We start from the raw sequence: 16,849 nt of genomic DNA on the forward strand, positions 1-16,849 counted from the left end.
GCTGGGCCAGCTGTGTGCTCAAACCCTGTGTCACACCCCATGTTGAAATGAACCTCAGAGCCAGCCCTCCAGGTCTCACTGACCCCGACACGGGGTGGCCTCCCAGCCCCTCAGACACTGACAAAGTTCCCTGGGGTTCTGGGGACCTCCAGGGACCCCTTTGCCCCATCAGCACCTCTGAGACTGTGACCATTCACAAATAGGAAATGAGAAATCAGGTCAAAATGCTCACAATTTCCTGCATGTCTCAGATGGTTGTTTTCTTAAATGGTTGGGCCATATTTCAACTTGGTTTATTGAAAGTAGTCAATTTCAAGATTCATCAAATCAATAAAGTAAAAAGGAAAGGAAAGATAAAAGAAACAGAAACAAAACATTTCAATTTAGCTTTGGTGACGTTGGCCTCAGGAATTTCTTCGCTGGCGATAAGATAATCGCAGGCCACGGGGGCAGGGAGGGGTGGCTCCTAGCCTTCCTCCTGCCTCCAGGCTACAAGAAGCCGAGCCTGTCTGCCCCCCGGGGCCTGGAGAAGGGGCTCAGAGCCCTGCGCCTTCCTGATCCAGGGGCCCAGGCAGCTGGAACTCCTGAGTCAGTCTGTGGCGTGATGCTGGCCTCCCAGTTGGAACCTGGGTGCCTGCTGCTTAGCTCTGTCCCATCCATCCCACGCAACAAGAGGCTGAACCCCATTTGACAGAAACATGGGAGACCAGGAGAGCCCAGACAACGGCCTGACCCCAGCCTCCGAGGCACTCAGGCTCACCTGTTGCTGTGTTTCCCTCTACAAATCGCAGGTGTTGGCGCTCCCAGCACCCAAGCAGGGCTGCTGGGGCTAAGTTTGGCTATCACGCAGGATCTCAAGCATCCCTCAGCCCCCAAATGCCTACCCAGCCAGAAAGAGCTGAAGTTTGGGGGTGGGGTGAAGACTCACAAAGAAGGAGTATTGCTAGAGAGGGTTGGAAATGCCTCTCCAGGTGGGTCCTCTAGCCCGGGAGGGGCTCCTTACTTCAAACTCTATGTGTGTCTCGTGCTCACACCGAAGGTACCAGTGACACCTGTGTCCATCGAGGTGGGGTGTCCAGGGCCGTGCTGCAGCACAGGGGGCAGGGCTCGGAGGAGAGGCCCCGAGGAGGTTTCCAGGGAGGTGGGTAGGGCTGGTCCGGGGCGATCGCTGGCCCAGCTGACCTCTTTAGTGCAAAACCCAATGGGTGCTGGGGAGGGGTGGTGGTGGGTGGGACGGGCCCCCGGAACTGGGTCGATTCCCAGACCAGAAATGGTGCCATTCTCCAGCAGCCAGACCTCAGACATGAGCAGTATGGAGGGGAGGGGGGGGGGGCGGCAGAGAGGGTCCCACCCCTTCCCACCAGGAGCCTGGGCAGCAACAGTGGCAGGGGAAGCAGGGCCAGCTTGGAGCCGCGGGGGTGCGCAGCGCTCAGTGCCTGGCTCACTCAAAGGTCTCCCACTGCTTCCTGAGCTGCTCCACTGAGCCCGGGGCTGGGGCCGGGCTCACGTCTTGCTTGGTTTTCCGTAGCAAATCTTCAAAGGGGTCTCTGGCCTCTTGAGTAGCAGAGGGCTGCAGCGCTGGCTCCAGGCCCTGGGAGGGCCTGGACAGAGGGAGGGGGGCGTCTCCAGGCCTCAGGCCCAGCCCCTGCTTGGCCTCGGCAGCCCTGGCACTGGAGCGGACCAGGGGCAACGTTCGGATCCTTGAGGGGGCGACAGCCGGGGGGCCCAGTGGCTGCAGGGGGCTGGTGTGGGCACCCATGGGCATCTGGCCAAAGAGGTTGGGCATGGAGAGGGCAGACAGGTTGGGCTGAGATCTGTGTGGGGCACAGAAGCCAGAATTGGACAGCAGGAGGCTGGGGGCAAAAGCTGGCCCCAGGGAAGCAGGAGGGGCCCCAAAAGGCCCAGCCGGTGTGGAGACCAGGGACATGGCAGGCAGTGCTGCTGGCATAGATGGGACAAACGGATTGAGTGATGGCTGTGGAAATGGGGTGGGGGTCCCCACGGGGGGGAAGCTGAACTGGGGGGTAAATGGGGGGGCTACATTTGGCGCTGTAGGGACTGGGGGCAGGGTACTGCCCGACCAGGCTGTGTGAAGTGGGTCCAGGAGGGCCAGCAGGGCATCACTGCCAGTGGCCGCAGCTCCTGGGCCCAGGCTGAGTGGCTGGAGCAGTTCGGTGCTGCCTTGGGAGGCGGCGCTGGGGAACGGGGCAGCGTGGGTTTCCTGCTCGGCCGACAGCCATTCTGATGAGAAGTCACCGAGGGCGGCACCAGCAGCCTGGAGCTTGGCCGGGCGGGCGGTGGGAGGTGGGGGCACGATGCCCAGCTCCGGAGTCTTCCTGCCCTGGGGCCGGGGAATGGTGATGGTGCCCGGAGTGGGGGTGGGTGCCACCTCCTTGTCGCTGGGGTTTAGGGTGCTGTCCCGGTTGTGGAGCCGGCGGGGCAGGGCCGGGGAGTTCCCGAGCAGGGCTGAGGGCTTCTCGGGAGAGGTGGCCAGGGGCTTGCTGCAGATGGCCATGTCGTCCTGGCCCAGGCTCCAGAGCTTGTTGTAGGGGTGAGCGAGCTTCAAGGCCATCGGCATCCCGCGGCTCCTGTCATTCCTGCCCAGGTCCAGCCTCTGTGGGAGGGAACCAGCGAGGCAGTGACCACAGGCTGACCTGGGAGGTGGCACATGCTCACTCCCAAGCCCCACCTGGGTGCTGGGCAGGTACCAGGATTTTGGTCCCAGGCGTGTGGCTGATCAGCCCCCGGGCACTCAGAGCAGCGGGCAGCTCTGCCCAGGTCTGTCTGGACTCTAAGCCCAGGTGACCCTCACTGTGTGGCATAGGGACTCCGGAGAAAGCCCCTGTCCTTTCATGCCAGTGTTGCCAAGTAGTTTTAGGAAAAGGACTGTTTACTGACCATCTATTGGCCGGGCCCTTTTTATTTTTCAAAGCATGTGGGCACTTTCAATCACCTGTGAGTGAGCCCAAGAGGGTGAGGGAGGCTCGTGGCCTGGACGGAGGCACACTGGCTGGGGAGGAAACAGGACGGGCCCCAGTCCCCGCTCCGCCACTCCCAAGCTCCGTGACCTGGGCACGCCCCTTCTCTTGGCCTGAGGGGTGCACGGAGTCACATGGCAGCTTTGTAAGTTTCACAGTGTGACCCAGTGCCTGCAGTCACAGCCCCCATTTGCAAGTGAAGAAACAGACAGAGAGGGGAGGTGATAGACTGGAAGTCACAGCGCAAGGTCAGTGCTTACATGCCAGGAATCCAGAACCCAGGAATTTTCACTCAGAGTCTCTCCACGGACACTTTCTTGGTGGAGTGGGAGCAACCCCAGATCTGCCAGGGGTCAAAGCCCTGCCCTGCCTGGGGGTCGGGCTGGGAGTCCTGGGAAAGTGGTGGAACACCAGTCCACCTCTCTCTGATGCACGAATGGAAGTGGGGGCAGACTTCCAGCAGGTCTAGCACCTTCTCCAGTGACCACTGAGAGGGAGGTCTGGCCGCTGGCCTGCCTGGCAGGGTTTGCAGTCAGACTGACCTGAGCATTGGCTGAGGACCTTGGAAAAATCGCTGTTTCTTCCTTGGTCTCTTTCACTGTCACATGGGGGTCCTGCCCTGTGTGGAAATCCCCGCCCGAGGAGGTGCCCACCCCTGGCCAGACCATACCTGATAGTCAAAGGTCCCTGGCTGTTCCCTCAGATCTTTTGGGGTCCGAAGGTCCTCCAAGCTCTTGGCCTGGCCCAGTGGCTGCAGGGGGCCTGCCATGTCCAGGCTGCTGAAGACATCTTCCAGGAGATTGATGCTGGCGACCCAGTCAGGGGGAGCTGCGCCAGGGCCCCCGGGCTCCCGCGCTCTCTGCTCCGGGCTCTTCGTCTCATCGCCATCTGCACTGTCAGACTCCTTGAGGGTCCGATATGGCTGCGGCCTGGGAGGAGGCAGAGCAGGCGGATTCTCCCACCCAGAGCCTCCAAGAGAGGAGCAGGCAGCCCCCACCCCTGAGAACGTGCAGGCCTTGAGGAACGTACCCAGGAGCCTTGGGGTCAGGAGTGTCCTGGGCTCCCTGAGCGCAGGAGTCTGGGCAGCGGCTCTCTGACAGACCTGGGGCTGAATCTGGGTTCTGCTGCTCTCTGGTAGGACCTCGGGCAAGTCACTTCGGCTCTAACTTGCACTGGGGGCACTTAGTTCCTCCCAACCACAGGACCCATCAGATAACTGGCTAGTGGGTTCACAAGTCATTCAAAGGAGGCACGAGGAACGGGACAGGACTGGACAGGGAACAGGCAGGTGGACTCATTCCTAAGCCCACCCTCTGTAGTCTGACCCCCCATGGCAGTTGGGTTCTGGGAACAGCTCATGGGAACTGAGCTGGGGAAACTCGCCAGCACACCCCAGAATCCACAGAGGGAACCATCTGGGCCTCATCCTATGCTGACTTTGGTTCTAGCTTGGTCATGCCATCTCCTGCTGTGGGATCTTGGGCAAGTCATTTAACCTCTCTGAGCCCCAGCCACACCCCTTGCAGGGGGTAGTGGGCATTAAATGAGCAGACTCCGTGCCTGGTGCAGAGCTGGCATGCAGAGGCTAACAGCATTCTGTATATTCATGCACCAAATCCTTGCAGCCGAGACTCCGAGAAGCCGAGAAGCCGTGCAGGTGACAAAGGGTTCTTTTCTGACAAGCCTGAGCCCCAGGGCACCACTGCGTACTTGGAGAATGGTGCTGGATAAACCCTGACCTCTAGTGGAGCCTGGGCCAGAGCAGCTTCCCACCTCCTCTAACCAAGAGGCTGGGGCTGGCTGAGGCCCCTGGGTCAGGCAGAAACTGCCTATGGCTCTGGTGAAGTAGGGGAAGGCTGCCACCTGCTGGTCAAACACCCCTACTTTATAGATGAGGAAACTGAAGCTCAGAGAGGCTAAGTAACTCACCCTGTGTGCCATGTCACACAGCACCTGGCAAGAGGGGAAATGGAAGCCAAGTAGGAGAGACTTCAACAGGCCCTCACTCGCTGACTAAGCCATCTGTACAAGGGACTGAAGCCCCTTTAATCAAATTCGAACACAATGAAGGAAATAAAGTGTGCTTCTTACATTTAAGGAACTAGTATTCATTCAAAAGCCATTTTGTTTTGATTTAAGATGGGCCAGTTCTTTTGTAAACACACACGCACACAAAAGCCTGTACTTTTCATAGGTCACGGCTGTAGGAGTGAGCACTGTATTATTCAAATACTTAAGGGAGCAATTAATTAAAACAGAATGTGACCTGCTGGACTCTGTGCTGGGGGAGTCCTTGGACGTCACCCAGAGTACCTTACCTGCAAGGGGGCTTTAAGTTGATATATAAACATTTCTATTCCAATGACTCTATCTTTATTTTAATTAATAGAAGAAATAATAACTGGTACATTAAGGCTATGATATCATAGGTATTATTGCTTAGGACAAGGCTCATTTTTAAAAGTTTTAAAAGAAAAGATTCAACATATATAAAAGGTGGCACGTGAAGCTTGGGCCATACTGACTTAGGCCACCACCTGCTAAATGAGGACACCAGGAGTGGATCGACTTGCTCCTGGTGACATGTCAGCTGGTGGCAGAAAGGGCCAGAACCTCCTACCCCGAGGGGGCAGCGGCAGGAGCGGAGCTGTAGGGTTTATCAGGTGCCCCAAGGAACCAACGGCCCGGAGGAGGGGCCTGGGTGCAGGGAGATGGAGGGGAAGAATCCCCTCTGCTGTACATGCTGTAACAGTTCACTCCCCGGAGGTTTGCTGTGGGCCCCTTGGATGTTTAGCAAAGGGCAGGTCCCTTCCCTCAAATGCTCCCATTAAAACCATGACAACCTTGTTAACAAGCAAACACAGACAAACGCTGTCCCTTTGCTCACTCCCAGCTCTCAAAACATGTGGGTGGAGGGGCAAGAACTGGCAAAAAAAGGGAACTAGAAAAGCTTAATTTTGGGGGAGTGGCTGGATTGTGATGAACCTTCATTTTTATTTCAGTTTATAATTAGCATGAGGCTTAGGCTAAAAATAATAATGATAAAAATTGTTTAAAGTCAGGCAGATCAATAAAACATTTGGCTCTGCCAGCATTAATATACACGTCCCACAGCAGTAAGTTTTTCTTTTTTCAAACTTAAAACCTTACAGTCCGTCTCCATGGCTTTCCAAGCTGCGCTGAGATAAAGAGCTCGGGCATCGCCAACCCGGCTAATTGTAGCCACCAATTCCAGTAACAATCAAGTGCATTTTCCCTGTTTAAGGAAAGGGACCAGGGCTCCTGTCTCACAACTTTAGAGCCCTGGCACTCTTGTCACCTCACTACCGTCACAGCCTCTGTGAGGCCGGCAGAATGAATGCCCAAGAGGCTCACAGAGGTGGTGTTCTCCCTGCATGGTGGCGCTGGGGCACTGGAAGGCAGCAGCTCTAGACACCCCCCACCCCATGCAAGGGCCAGCAGCACTGGCCACCCTCTCCCCCCAAGCGGCCCCGGGGAGTCACCAAGCCCAGCTCAGGGAAATGGAAGGAGGAAGGAGAGACCATTCGAAGGGAGTGGAGAAGAAAAAGCTTTCAGAGAAGCCAGAGCTCGGGCCCTCTTCCCGCTGGCATTCGTCATCAGAGGAGTCTTCGGAGAGGAAGACCGCATAGTGTCGCAAGGGCTTTACCAGGCTGAGGCAGAGAAAGATAAGAGAGAAGAGAACAGTTAGGAGGCGCCCTCAGATCTCCACGTGGAGGGTGGGAAGGCGACCTTTGGGCTCCTGGCGGGCCCTGGCCTCCCTCTGCCCGCCGTGGATGGAGGCGTCCCGGAGAAGGCGAGGGGGCATGGAAGGCCCGACGGGTCCCACGGTGAGGAAGCTGGTCCCAAATGGAAAAGAAACTGGGTTTGCCACGGGTGTCAAGGCCTGAAACACGTCATCTGTGACCTGGTAATCCCACTTCCATTTAGGTAACCCTGAATATAGCGAGGGATTATGCACAAAGGTCTTCCTCACTGCTATGTTTATAATATTAAAACATGAAACAACCTACATTTCCAGCAATAGGGAGCTGGTAAAGCGAATTATGGTACAGATGGCTGGATATTATCCTCCCATTAACTTCAATGTTTACACAGGAAAACCTAAAACTCAGGATGCAGAATTGCAATTATACCACAGTCTCTCTCATCTACTTACAGAAAATACACAGAAGACTAGAAAACTATGTGCCTGAATGTCAACAACAGCTAGTGGGAGTATGGGTGACTCCGCCCCACCCCTCTTTATTTTTCTGTGTCTTCTATGTTTTCTACAATGTGCGTATCTACTCCAATAATCAGGAAAAAATAAAAAATAAAGTTAGGGAAGAAAGTGAGCCTGTGGAAGTGCACTCGTGAGAAGGCCCTTTTCTGATTAGTGGCCACTCTCTGGTGTCTCCCTCAGATGCCTCTTCAGAGAGTCTTTTTCATCTGTGATGCGGAAATTAAATATTCATTGTTATAAAAAATGCATCTCCCTTGTCAGCCACCTGTGAGCTCTACCTCTATAAACACAAACACGCACACGGCCCAGAGGAACCCCCACACGCCGGCTCCTATGAATTATACACTGACCAGGGTCCATGAGAGGCCTGTGCTTAGAGAGAGGAGCTGGGCCGGGCGGACCTCAGTTCAAATCCCAGCCCCGTGGCTTCTGTTGGAGCGCATGGCTGGGAGCGGGCGGCCCACACCTCCGCCTCCGACAGCAAACTTAGGCACACGTGGCGAGGATCCCTGGAGACGAGGGTGAAGTTTGGGGAGAGGGTGGGTAGGAGACACTGAAGAGCTTGAGGGGTGCTATCTGCTCTCCCCCCACCCCCGGCCAGAGCAGTTTCCTTTCTTTGCTTTATGATGCCATTCCTTCCAGGTTTAGTTTCAGGAAAAAGCAACATGTCCAAATAAAGTACCCGGGAACCATGGCTGGAGAGATACCTGCTGCCCGCCTGGGGACTGGGGCAGTGGATTGTTACTGGCCTCTGTTACGATCTGCCATCACAGGGGGCTAAGCCACTTGTTACCCAAGAATACGCTGTTCTTTCAAAAGCAGAACCAGGGCTGGCTGCCCGGAGGTGGAGCTCTCAGCACCCTCACACCTGAACGCCTGCATTTCCTTGCATCCTCCCTGGAAGTTAGCCAGGCAGAGCTTTGCCCTGTACTGCAGTGGGGGTTGAGGCGCAGAGAGGGGACGCCACTTGCCCAGGGTTGCACTCAGGGAGGTAGGTGGTGGGTGGGCCCCGGGGCTCCTCTCCTCTCCCAGGCCACCCTGCTGGACCAGAGTGCATCAACCCGGGGCGGGGGGGGGGGCATCTTCCTCTGGACTTAGGAGGGCAGGAAGATTTCATTTGCCGAAATGTGCACTGGCCACCCTCGGGACAAGGCTGCCTGGCTCCTCCACTGTCACCAGGACACAGAACAAGGCAGAAGGGCCACTCTCCACACAGTGCCTGGACTCCCATTCCGAGTCAAACCCGACCTTGTCACTCTCCTGCTTAACACCTGCAGATCTGCTGCTCTGAAGCAAGATTTAGCGGCAACTGGTTGTGTGATGAGTAAACCCGCCGAGTAAAGTGTTAGGAATAACTTTCAGACGTTTGCAGGATGACTTCCTAGGTGGGCAGCAGTGAGGGCTGCAGAGCAGCAGTGCCAAGTCTGAGCTCCAAGCAGGGCAGACACCGAGCGGCACACCGGGCCCTGTCCACCTGTGCGGCCTCCTCCTACCCCTGCCCCCGCCCCCGCCTGCTGTCTCTGCCTGGTGCACTGACTGCTCTTCAGTCTTGAAGACCCAGAGGAATGGCACATCTAGAAAGCCTTCCTGGAGTTCCCAACTGGCATCTGCTCCCTGGGTGGTTAGTGTCTCCTTGGGCTGCGTGTTTTAGCACGTCATTCATACCACTTGATCTCTTGTAATTCTACTTCTGAGGTGGGCTCCTCAAGGGCAGGCGCCTGGCTCATTCTTCTCGTTGTCCCCATCCGGGGCACAGTATTGACGTAATGGAAGTCTGTTGATCGAATGAATGGAAGGCAGCGTCTGTGGAGACAAGGCACCCCCTCTGCTCCCCCATCTTCCTGGAGTCCCAACACAGTATGTGTCTCTCCCATCAGCTTGTAACTGCAGTAACAGGTCTCCCCTGAGTTCCTCATCTGTCCTGAGACACTGAGATCCAGAGGGTGGGACATCGGAGGGAGAGGGTCAGGCACACAGGGGCAGGTGCGAGTCTCCGGAAAAATCTTTCACAATAATACGCACACGTAAGCAATTACGCCAACAGCTGAGCAGGAAGGTATCTCTGTACTGATTTTATAGAGGATGAGATTGTCATTAGTCTTTCTGTCCAGCCATGCACCCAACCAAGAGGCACTTCCTGAGTGTTTGTTGTGAGCACACCGTGTTAGCTGAGCACTAGGCGTCACGGGCGAAGGAGAGAAACATGACAAGTGACCTGGCCGGGAAGTGACGAGCAGGGGTTCCAGCCCAGGGCCTCCACTTTCCTGTCAGCCGGGCTGGAGGCAGATGTATACGAGGGGACACACCTCTGCTTGGGGCTCTTGGGTGGCCCTTCAATCTATCTCGGATGCCTTTCCAACATCCGTCCAAGCACAGCCTCCTTCCTGGCTTTGACAAGAAAGCAGAGATCACAGCTTGGCGTTCAACCTGCCAGGGATGTCTGGATTCACACAAGAGCAAAGAGCCTTTGTGCTGGACTGGACCTTGGCTTTGGCAGTTCATGTCACTGTCAAAATCCAGTGGCTCCCCACCCTGGCGTGATCACAGAGAGGGGCTGGGGCTAGGGAGCGGGAAGAGAGGGAGTTTCAATTTCCAGCTCACTCTGTCGCTGGCTCTCCTGGCCAGGTCAGACTGCTCGGGCAGTGGCTCCAACAAGACGCCCTGGGTGTCTCCTGAACACAAAGTCTGTTTCTCACGAGTGACAGAGCAACCAGATGAGAACTTGGCCGCGTGGTTTGGTTAGAGTTCCTTCAGGTCCAGGCTTCGGGCCACACAGGTGACGACGATGACACTGGCAGGACTCACAAGGGTTGGGCTCAATGCTGTCTGTACAGTTCCTCATTAATTCCTTATCACATCCTCATTTTTCAGATAAAGGAGCCAAAGTTCAGAGAGGGGGAGTCACTTGCCCAGTGTCACACAGCAGCTCAAGGTAGAGCTGGGAATCTGCATTTCCCTGACGCTAAATCACACTGGAATCCTGCCTCTTCAGTTCTGTGGATCCGAAACAATGAAACGAGGCATAGGGCGCTTCCCCTTCCACTTCTAACAAAAGGTGAGATTTCAAAATAAACTTATTTAAATTCAACTGCTCATGTTCTCCCATGAAACATACAGTCAGATATTTGTCAGAGATAAAGGATGAACCGTCGAAAACGTCCAGGTTTAAATTTTTTATTAGCTTAAGGCAGAATGTGAAATAAAAAAAAAAAAAGTGTACCTCTTCCCTCATTAACCCAATTCAGCTACTACCCTGCAGTCTGCCACCCACCACTTGCCTGGATTTTATTATCCACAAAGAGCTGTCTGTGAGAAGGCAGGTCATGGAGAACTTGGCTACTCAGCGAGGGCTGCTGGCGTCTTGGCGAGAAAGAAAGGCCTGCTGTCCATCACTGTTCAGACCCCATCATCTCCCATGGCTGCTCCCGCCTCTGCCCACCTCTTCTCGGCACGGAGTTCCCATGCAGATGACTTCCCGAACCCTTTCTAATGTTTGGTTTAACGTGTCGCCGGTTAGCACGCGCATGTGACAGTGGTGACAGGCGCGGCTGTTCCTTTTTAAATACCATGTCAGAGACACAGCGTCAGGAAGCGGGGACGTGCTCTGTGGCTCTCTGCCGTGCCGGGATCGCATGGGCTTATTTTTTAATGAGGAAGATCTGCATCTCGAGAGTTTTTTTCATGTGTCACATCGCGTGGACAAATCAGCAGCACGTCACGCTGGCCCAAAATGAAATGCTGACAAATGTAGATATTTCAAATTTAATTGACATTTAAATGTACTTGAGATAAAGAAGGGAAAAAAATCAGTAAGGACTTGGTCTCCGGAGGTAACGAGGGGAGCTGGTGACCATTTTTTAAAGGATCATTTCACTCTAGCACAAAAGATCTTTACTTTGTAAATGTGTTGGCCGCTCTGGCGTCTGGATTACGTAGCTCCTGTGGGCTGATGAGTAGGGACAGGCCCCAGGAGGAGTCTGTCCAGCCAGCCCTCTACCATCCCCACTTCCCAGCCAGATGACCTTGGGAAAGTCATTTTACCTCTCGGAACCTCAATTTCTTATCTGTAAAATGGGAATTCTACAGCCTTCCTGATGATCTTATCATAAAAGTTGAATGAAAATATTTGTAAAGGGCTTTGCATAACACCTACTGCATAGTGAACACTCAACTGCTATCCATATGCCACGTTCCCCTGCTAACACATACATTCTGGGCTTTTGCGTCCTGTGCAGGTCTTCCCTGGGGGCTCATAGGGCAGTCCCTGCCTTGTTAGGGTTACTGGTCCCCAGCTGGGCACACCTTAGCACATCAGAATCATCTGAGTGAGTCCCATACTTTCCCTCCATCACCAGGACACAGGGCCAACACTGCAGACCACACCTCAGCATGTGCACAGGTTAGAAAATAGAAAAAGGCTCTGAAGCAAGTCAGAAGGGGATCTGGGGGAAACAAGCTCGGTGTTGGAGCCGCAGAAGCAGCTCCGGAACTGCACTGAGCTCTTCCTATGTGACCCAGGCCAAGGGCTGGGTGTGTTCTCAGGGAGGAAGAACTGGAGACACATACTGTGTTTCTCTGAAAATAAGACCTAGCCGGACAATCAGCTCTAATGTGTCTTTTGGAGCAAAAGTTAATATAAGACCCGGTATTATATTTATTATATTATATTATTATTATATTATACCGGGTCTTACATTAGTTTTTGCTCCAAAAGACACATTAGAGTTCACTGTCCAGCTAGGTCTTATTTTCGGGGAAACACAGTATGCTGGATGGAGGGTCTTCGCACTTAGTTCTATGCGATTATGTACTTAAAAACAAAAACGAGGGGATCACTGCTGTCATGAGTTGCGATCACAATGAGAAGGTGTCTTCCCGTCAGGAGAACTGGTCCAAGTGTGAAACCAGGTCCTTCCCACCCCGCTGGGGACTTGTTCTGCCAGAGGGCAGCGGTGGGGGTGTACCTGGCTCACCTGGGAGGTGACATGGGAGCTGGGCTTTTAATCGTGTATGGCAGAGGCTGCACGACGGGAGGAGTGCACACAGGGGGCTTGGGGCTGCGTCAGCAAGTGGTGGAGGGCCTTGAACCTGCATGAGGACTGACAGCCATGTGCAAGGTTAGGGGCTGGGCAGGCAGCGGGGAGGCCTTCCTTGGCTGGGCTCTGATCTCCTCTCTCTTGGGTTGGCGGTGCTCTTTGCCTTTCCAACCTTCATCCATCCATCCATTTAACTACTTATCAACCTGTATGTTCATTCATTTATTCCTTCTTTGAACAAAAATCACGAGTGTCAATCCACACGCCTACATCCAGGCCACCAGGTGGACACCCTCATAGGCGGAGACACACCCATAGGCGGAGAGGCTCAAGCACAGGATGGGGGCTTTGCTCCACTTTCCCACTCTTCAAGATGGGGTGGGGACACCTTGGGGGCACTTTCGCCATGAGGAAGAGACACGGTAAAGAACAGCTATCCTTCATCCCCAAGTGGCCTCTGCTGGCTGTGAGACCCCACGTCATTTCTGTGGCAGAAGTGGTGGTGGTGGGGGTGCGTCGGGCGAGGAAGCAGTGGGCATGGACGTGGGACCCAGCAGACCCAAGTGCATGTCCTGGACTCCGGTCGTTCCACGGGGTGCTGCAGCCTTGGTTCCCTCATGGCTGAACGGGCTGACTATGCCTTCACTCGGAAGACTTTGGGGTGTCGGGGAGGTTAACCAAGACGACATATGGGCAAGTTCTGGGCCTGAAACAACCACTTGAAAAATGGTGACGTGCCATCTGTAATAGGGAGGGGGCTCGGTCACAATGGCACAGCCTTTTAGAGGTGACTGAAATCAGTTATGTCTTGAGGATGGAACACCCTTCCGAGCGCATCCTGAAGGCTTGGTTTTCCAGTTGGAACTAACTGCCCCGATTGTGACAGATCCTGGGAAAAGTCCTTCCCTCTGAGTGGCAGGCAGAAGTGGTTGGAGACCAGAGAGCCTGTTTTCCTGGGCTGCTGCACATCCCTGGGGGCTCCCTGGCAGTTCCTGCTTTTCCAGTCTGGGCTCAGCTCCATGTCTGGCTTCTGGCTTGGCTTTGTCCCCAGGGCCCAGAACCCACTGTTGGAGAGGGGAGGAGCCTGAGTCAGGTCTGGAGCCTCTCGCCTTGCTAATTGGGTCTGTGGCCTTCTGCTCGGGTGTTTGGACTCTTAGCCGCTTAGGAAGTGGGTCCTGGCAGCCTGCCAGGGGGTAGTACGCAGACAGCTGCCCTTACCCCCTGGGGTCCAGGGCCCAGCTGGCATCTTGGAGACTTTTTCCTGGGGCTGATCGCAGTTTCTGGCAACTAGAGGGCCAGGGCAGGGGGTGGGATGCTGGTAGCTTCATATTCACATCCTAATCACACCTGGCACATAGTAGGTGCTCTTTACACATCTGAGGTTGTTAACTGACACCCCTCCCCCATCTCCAGGGTATTGGGCTGTAAGCTTCAATCTGCCTTCAGTGCTTCTGTTGTTCAGTCCTTCAAACATCCCTGAACAGAGGTCTGGGCTGGGCTCTGGTCCGGGAGTTAAGTACACCTGCTCTGACCTGGAGCTCACAGACTCTTGGCGTGTGTGTTGTGTGTGTGCACACCTTCGTATGATGTGAAAACTACAACATGGTAAGTCAGTGCTACATCAGGGGAAATCCAGGGAATTTCGGGTGTGGGACGGGGGAAGCTCTGATCATAGAGGCCGCAGCAGTTGCTGCAGGAGATGGCAGAAGGGGAGACTGGCTACCTTAGGACGCTAGCGTGGCTCCTGCAGGCAGGTTCTCAAGTCGTGTTCCTGGGGATGTTAATAGGCATTGTGTGTTAAAAAAGAGGGCAAAGAGACTTACCCAGGGTCTGCCCCAGGTCTGTCAGGTGCTGAAGCCCTGCCATGTACCAGGCCATCATCCCAGCAGAGCTGACTGACCACACCCCAGGGCAGCTCTGGGTTTGTACAGGAGGGAAAGGGGCTCTCCCCCCGCTGTAGCCACCACTTCAGGAGGCTGGGCATGGAACAGCACAAAACATCAGTTTTTTTCCAGAGCATGTGTGCAATGGGCCTGAAGAGATACAACTGCAAAAGACCGGGTCTTTGGGCAGAGCTCTCACTAAATCCTTCTGGCAGCTTCCTCTGATCTTATTTTAATTTTCTGAGGCTTTGAGTGCTGGGGTCACGCAGTGCAGTCAGATGATCAGACTCTCCAATTCCTAAGCAGCATGGGCCGGCCGTTTGGTGCACAGACTGTTTGCCCAGCCAGTGCACCCTGCACAATTTCTCCTTGGCCAGAAGGATTTCTAACGCCGGCCACACATTCCTCTGGGTCCCCCAGATGCAGATTCCCAGGGAGCCCACAGTTGGGGTAGGAGTGTAAAGTAGTACAATTCTTTTAGAAAGTTATTTAGCAACCTGGAGCAGGAATCTGCCTCTATTACTGGTTCAGGGTACAGGCTCCGGCGTTAAAGAGACACATTTGAAGCTCAGCTCTGCCACTAACTAGTTGTGTGAGCAAGGGCGGTAACAACCTCTCAGGCTCTCAGCTTCTATAAAATAGAGCTTGTGATACCTACCTCCCCATCCCCGATTTCTTGTGAGGATTGAAGGAAACGGTGCGTGTAGAGTGCTTAGCACGCGGTTCTCAGTTAATGGTCGCTGTTAATCATTGCATTTCTTATAAGGATGTCAAATAAGAAATGTTTGGAGGACAAGAACATTTACTGTGGCATTTTTCGTATTAGTGAAAACCTGGACAACCTACAGATCCGATGCGACGGGCGTGAGGAGGTAGGCCGTGCACATAACCCCCAGTGCAACCTTCCACAGTCCCCCAAAACGGGTTCCAAGGACATGTGGCCAGTCCACAGGATGGGATACTGCAAGGAAGCTGCAGCTTTGCAGACAGATGTGGCAGAAAGACTGGAAATCTGCAGAAACGCTAATACCGTGTTTCCCTGAAAATAAGACCTAACCAAAAAATAAGCCCTAGCATGATTTTTCAGGATGACATTCCCTGAACATAAGCCCTAATGCGTCTTTTGGAGCAAAACTTAATATAAAACCTGGTCTTATTTTCGGGGAAACACAGTAAGTATGGGATTCGGAATGAACTTGTCTTTCCCCAGAATGTCTATAAGGCTACTGGGTTATTTTTACAAACAAACAAAATTATTTGAAAAGAGCACATTTTGCGTGGATCTGACCAGAGGGGTGAGCGGGGCAATACTTGTGGGCCTCTGGTGGCTGAATCTGGGCCTTTCTTACTTAGTACAACGAAACTTCAAAGAACCAGCCTGCAGCCAGTCAAGACGCATGTGGCTGGAGGGTGTTCTGTGTCTCACTCACGTGAGGTGAAACAAAGGTATGCAGCTGTAAAGATTCCGACTCTGCAGCTGGTTGGGATTGGTGCATCCTATCCCAAACCCCGTAGCCAGTAAGATGCAGAGGACAGCCCGACCCTTCTGGGTTGTTGTGAAAATTAAATAAGGTGGAGCCTGGATGTAACTATCTCCTCCCTTACTCTGTGAGGGCGACTGCTCCTGACCCCCACTGCAGTGAATGAACGACAGCCTGACAGAGACACACCTAGGGACCATCAGATCACTCCCTGCCTATGGCCAGTGTGTGTGATCCCGAGGGGCGGGCGGTACTGAACACAGTGCTGTCTTTTAGAGATGGTTATCGGCTCCTTCTAAGCATCAAGTTCCGTGGAAAATCATCCTATACCTGACAAGCCGAAAGAAAAATAAGTCGGGGCCTGGTAGCCATGCACACTGTGGCTGAAACAACCAGGACCCACCTTTAACAGGTGTGGAGCTATGAGCCTCATCGCGCTCACTGTGGCCCCCATGGTCCTCGCCACTCAGAATATAATCCTAATTAGCTTCCTAACAAAAAGCCCGATGGTACAGAAGAAACGACGAGGCCTCTGTCATCAGACAACTGTTCCCACCACTTTCTAGCCCTGAAACCTTGGCCAAGTTACTGAAAGTGTCTCTCTGAGCCTCAGTTTCTCCATCTGTTAAATGGGAAAGCCATCACCTATCCTTCACAATCTTAAGGGACATTCAGTAAATGTTGCTTTTCTTTCCTTCCCCAGGTAGAAATACTCGTGCAACAGCGGAGACACTGCTTCTTTGGCAGGAAGAGGACTGAACAGTTCTGGTCCCCAACTCCAGGGAACCAGAGAGGAAGGGTGGCATGCGGGACAAATCATCTTAGGACATGGAGCTGTCTCTCTAGGCAAAGCTACACTGACGATGGACCCCCATGGCCAGCAGAGTGTAACTGAGAGAGTGAAATCAAGCGGCACATGGAGTCCTGATCCTGCCCCTTTCGAACTGGATGACCCTGGAATACCAAGCAAATACGTTTTCTGAGCCTGAGTTGCCATTCTGTGGGAGGAGAAATGAACAGCAGCCTAAGAGGGCCTAGAACATGAGAGGTGCTCGACTGCACTTGCTGCTGACTGGCCTTTGACCCTGAGCCAGGCTGCCTGATCCGTGCTGACCCTAACGTTTACCCTAGGGATTGCGGGGCATTCCACCAGCCCTGTTCTGAATACTAATGGAGGAGTTAGTAGTTCTTGAGGAGAAATAGTCACTGAATATCAATTAGCTAATGT

General features: G+C 53.9%; 1 protein-coding gene across 6 annotated transcripts in view; it reads right to left on the reverse strand.

Annotated features, from left to right (window-relative positions):
• Nucleotides 1–1,408: 1,408 nt before the first annotated feature.
• Nucleotides 1,409–16,849, reverse strand: part of DENND1A (DENN domain containing 1A) — a 468,543-nt gene continuing 453,102 nt past the window's right edge. For 3 of the 6 annotated variants that reach the window (XM_033123052.1, XM_033123054.1, XM_033123057.1), the window contains 3 exons: nt 6,521–6,649; nt 3,649–3,907; nt 1,409–2,614 (listed from right to left, as the gene is read on the reverse strand). In XM_033123052.1, coding sequence (XP_032978943.1) covers nt 1,442–2,614; nt 3,649–3,907; nt 6,521–6,649 — 1,561 coding nt within the window. In that variant the 3' untranslated portion in view covers nt 1,409–1,441. The remainder of the gene's footprint in view (nt 2,615–3,648; nt 3,908–6,520; nt 6,650–16,849) is intronic. The other 3 variants (XM_033123053.1, XM_033123055.1, XM_033123056.1) reach the window with 3 other exon arrangements.

This window comes from Rhinolophus ferrumequinum, chromosome 12, assembly GCF_004115265.2.
Source record: "Rhinolophus ferrumequinum isolate MPI-CBG mRhiFer1 chromosome 12, mRhiFer1_v1.p, whole genome shotgun sequence".
Taxonomy (NCBI): domain Eukaryota; kingdom Metazoa; phylum Chordata; class Mammalia; order Chiroptera; family Rhinolophidae; genus Rhinolophus; species Rhinolophus ferrumequinum.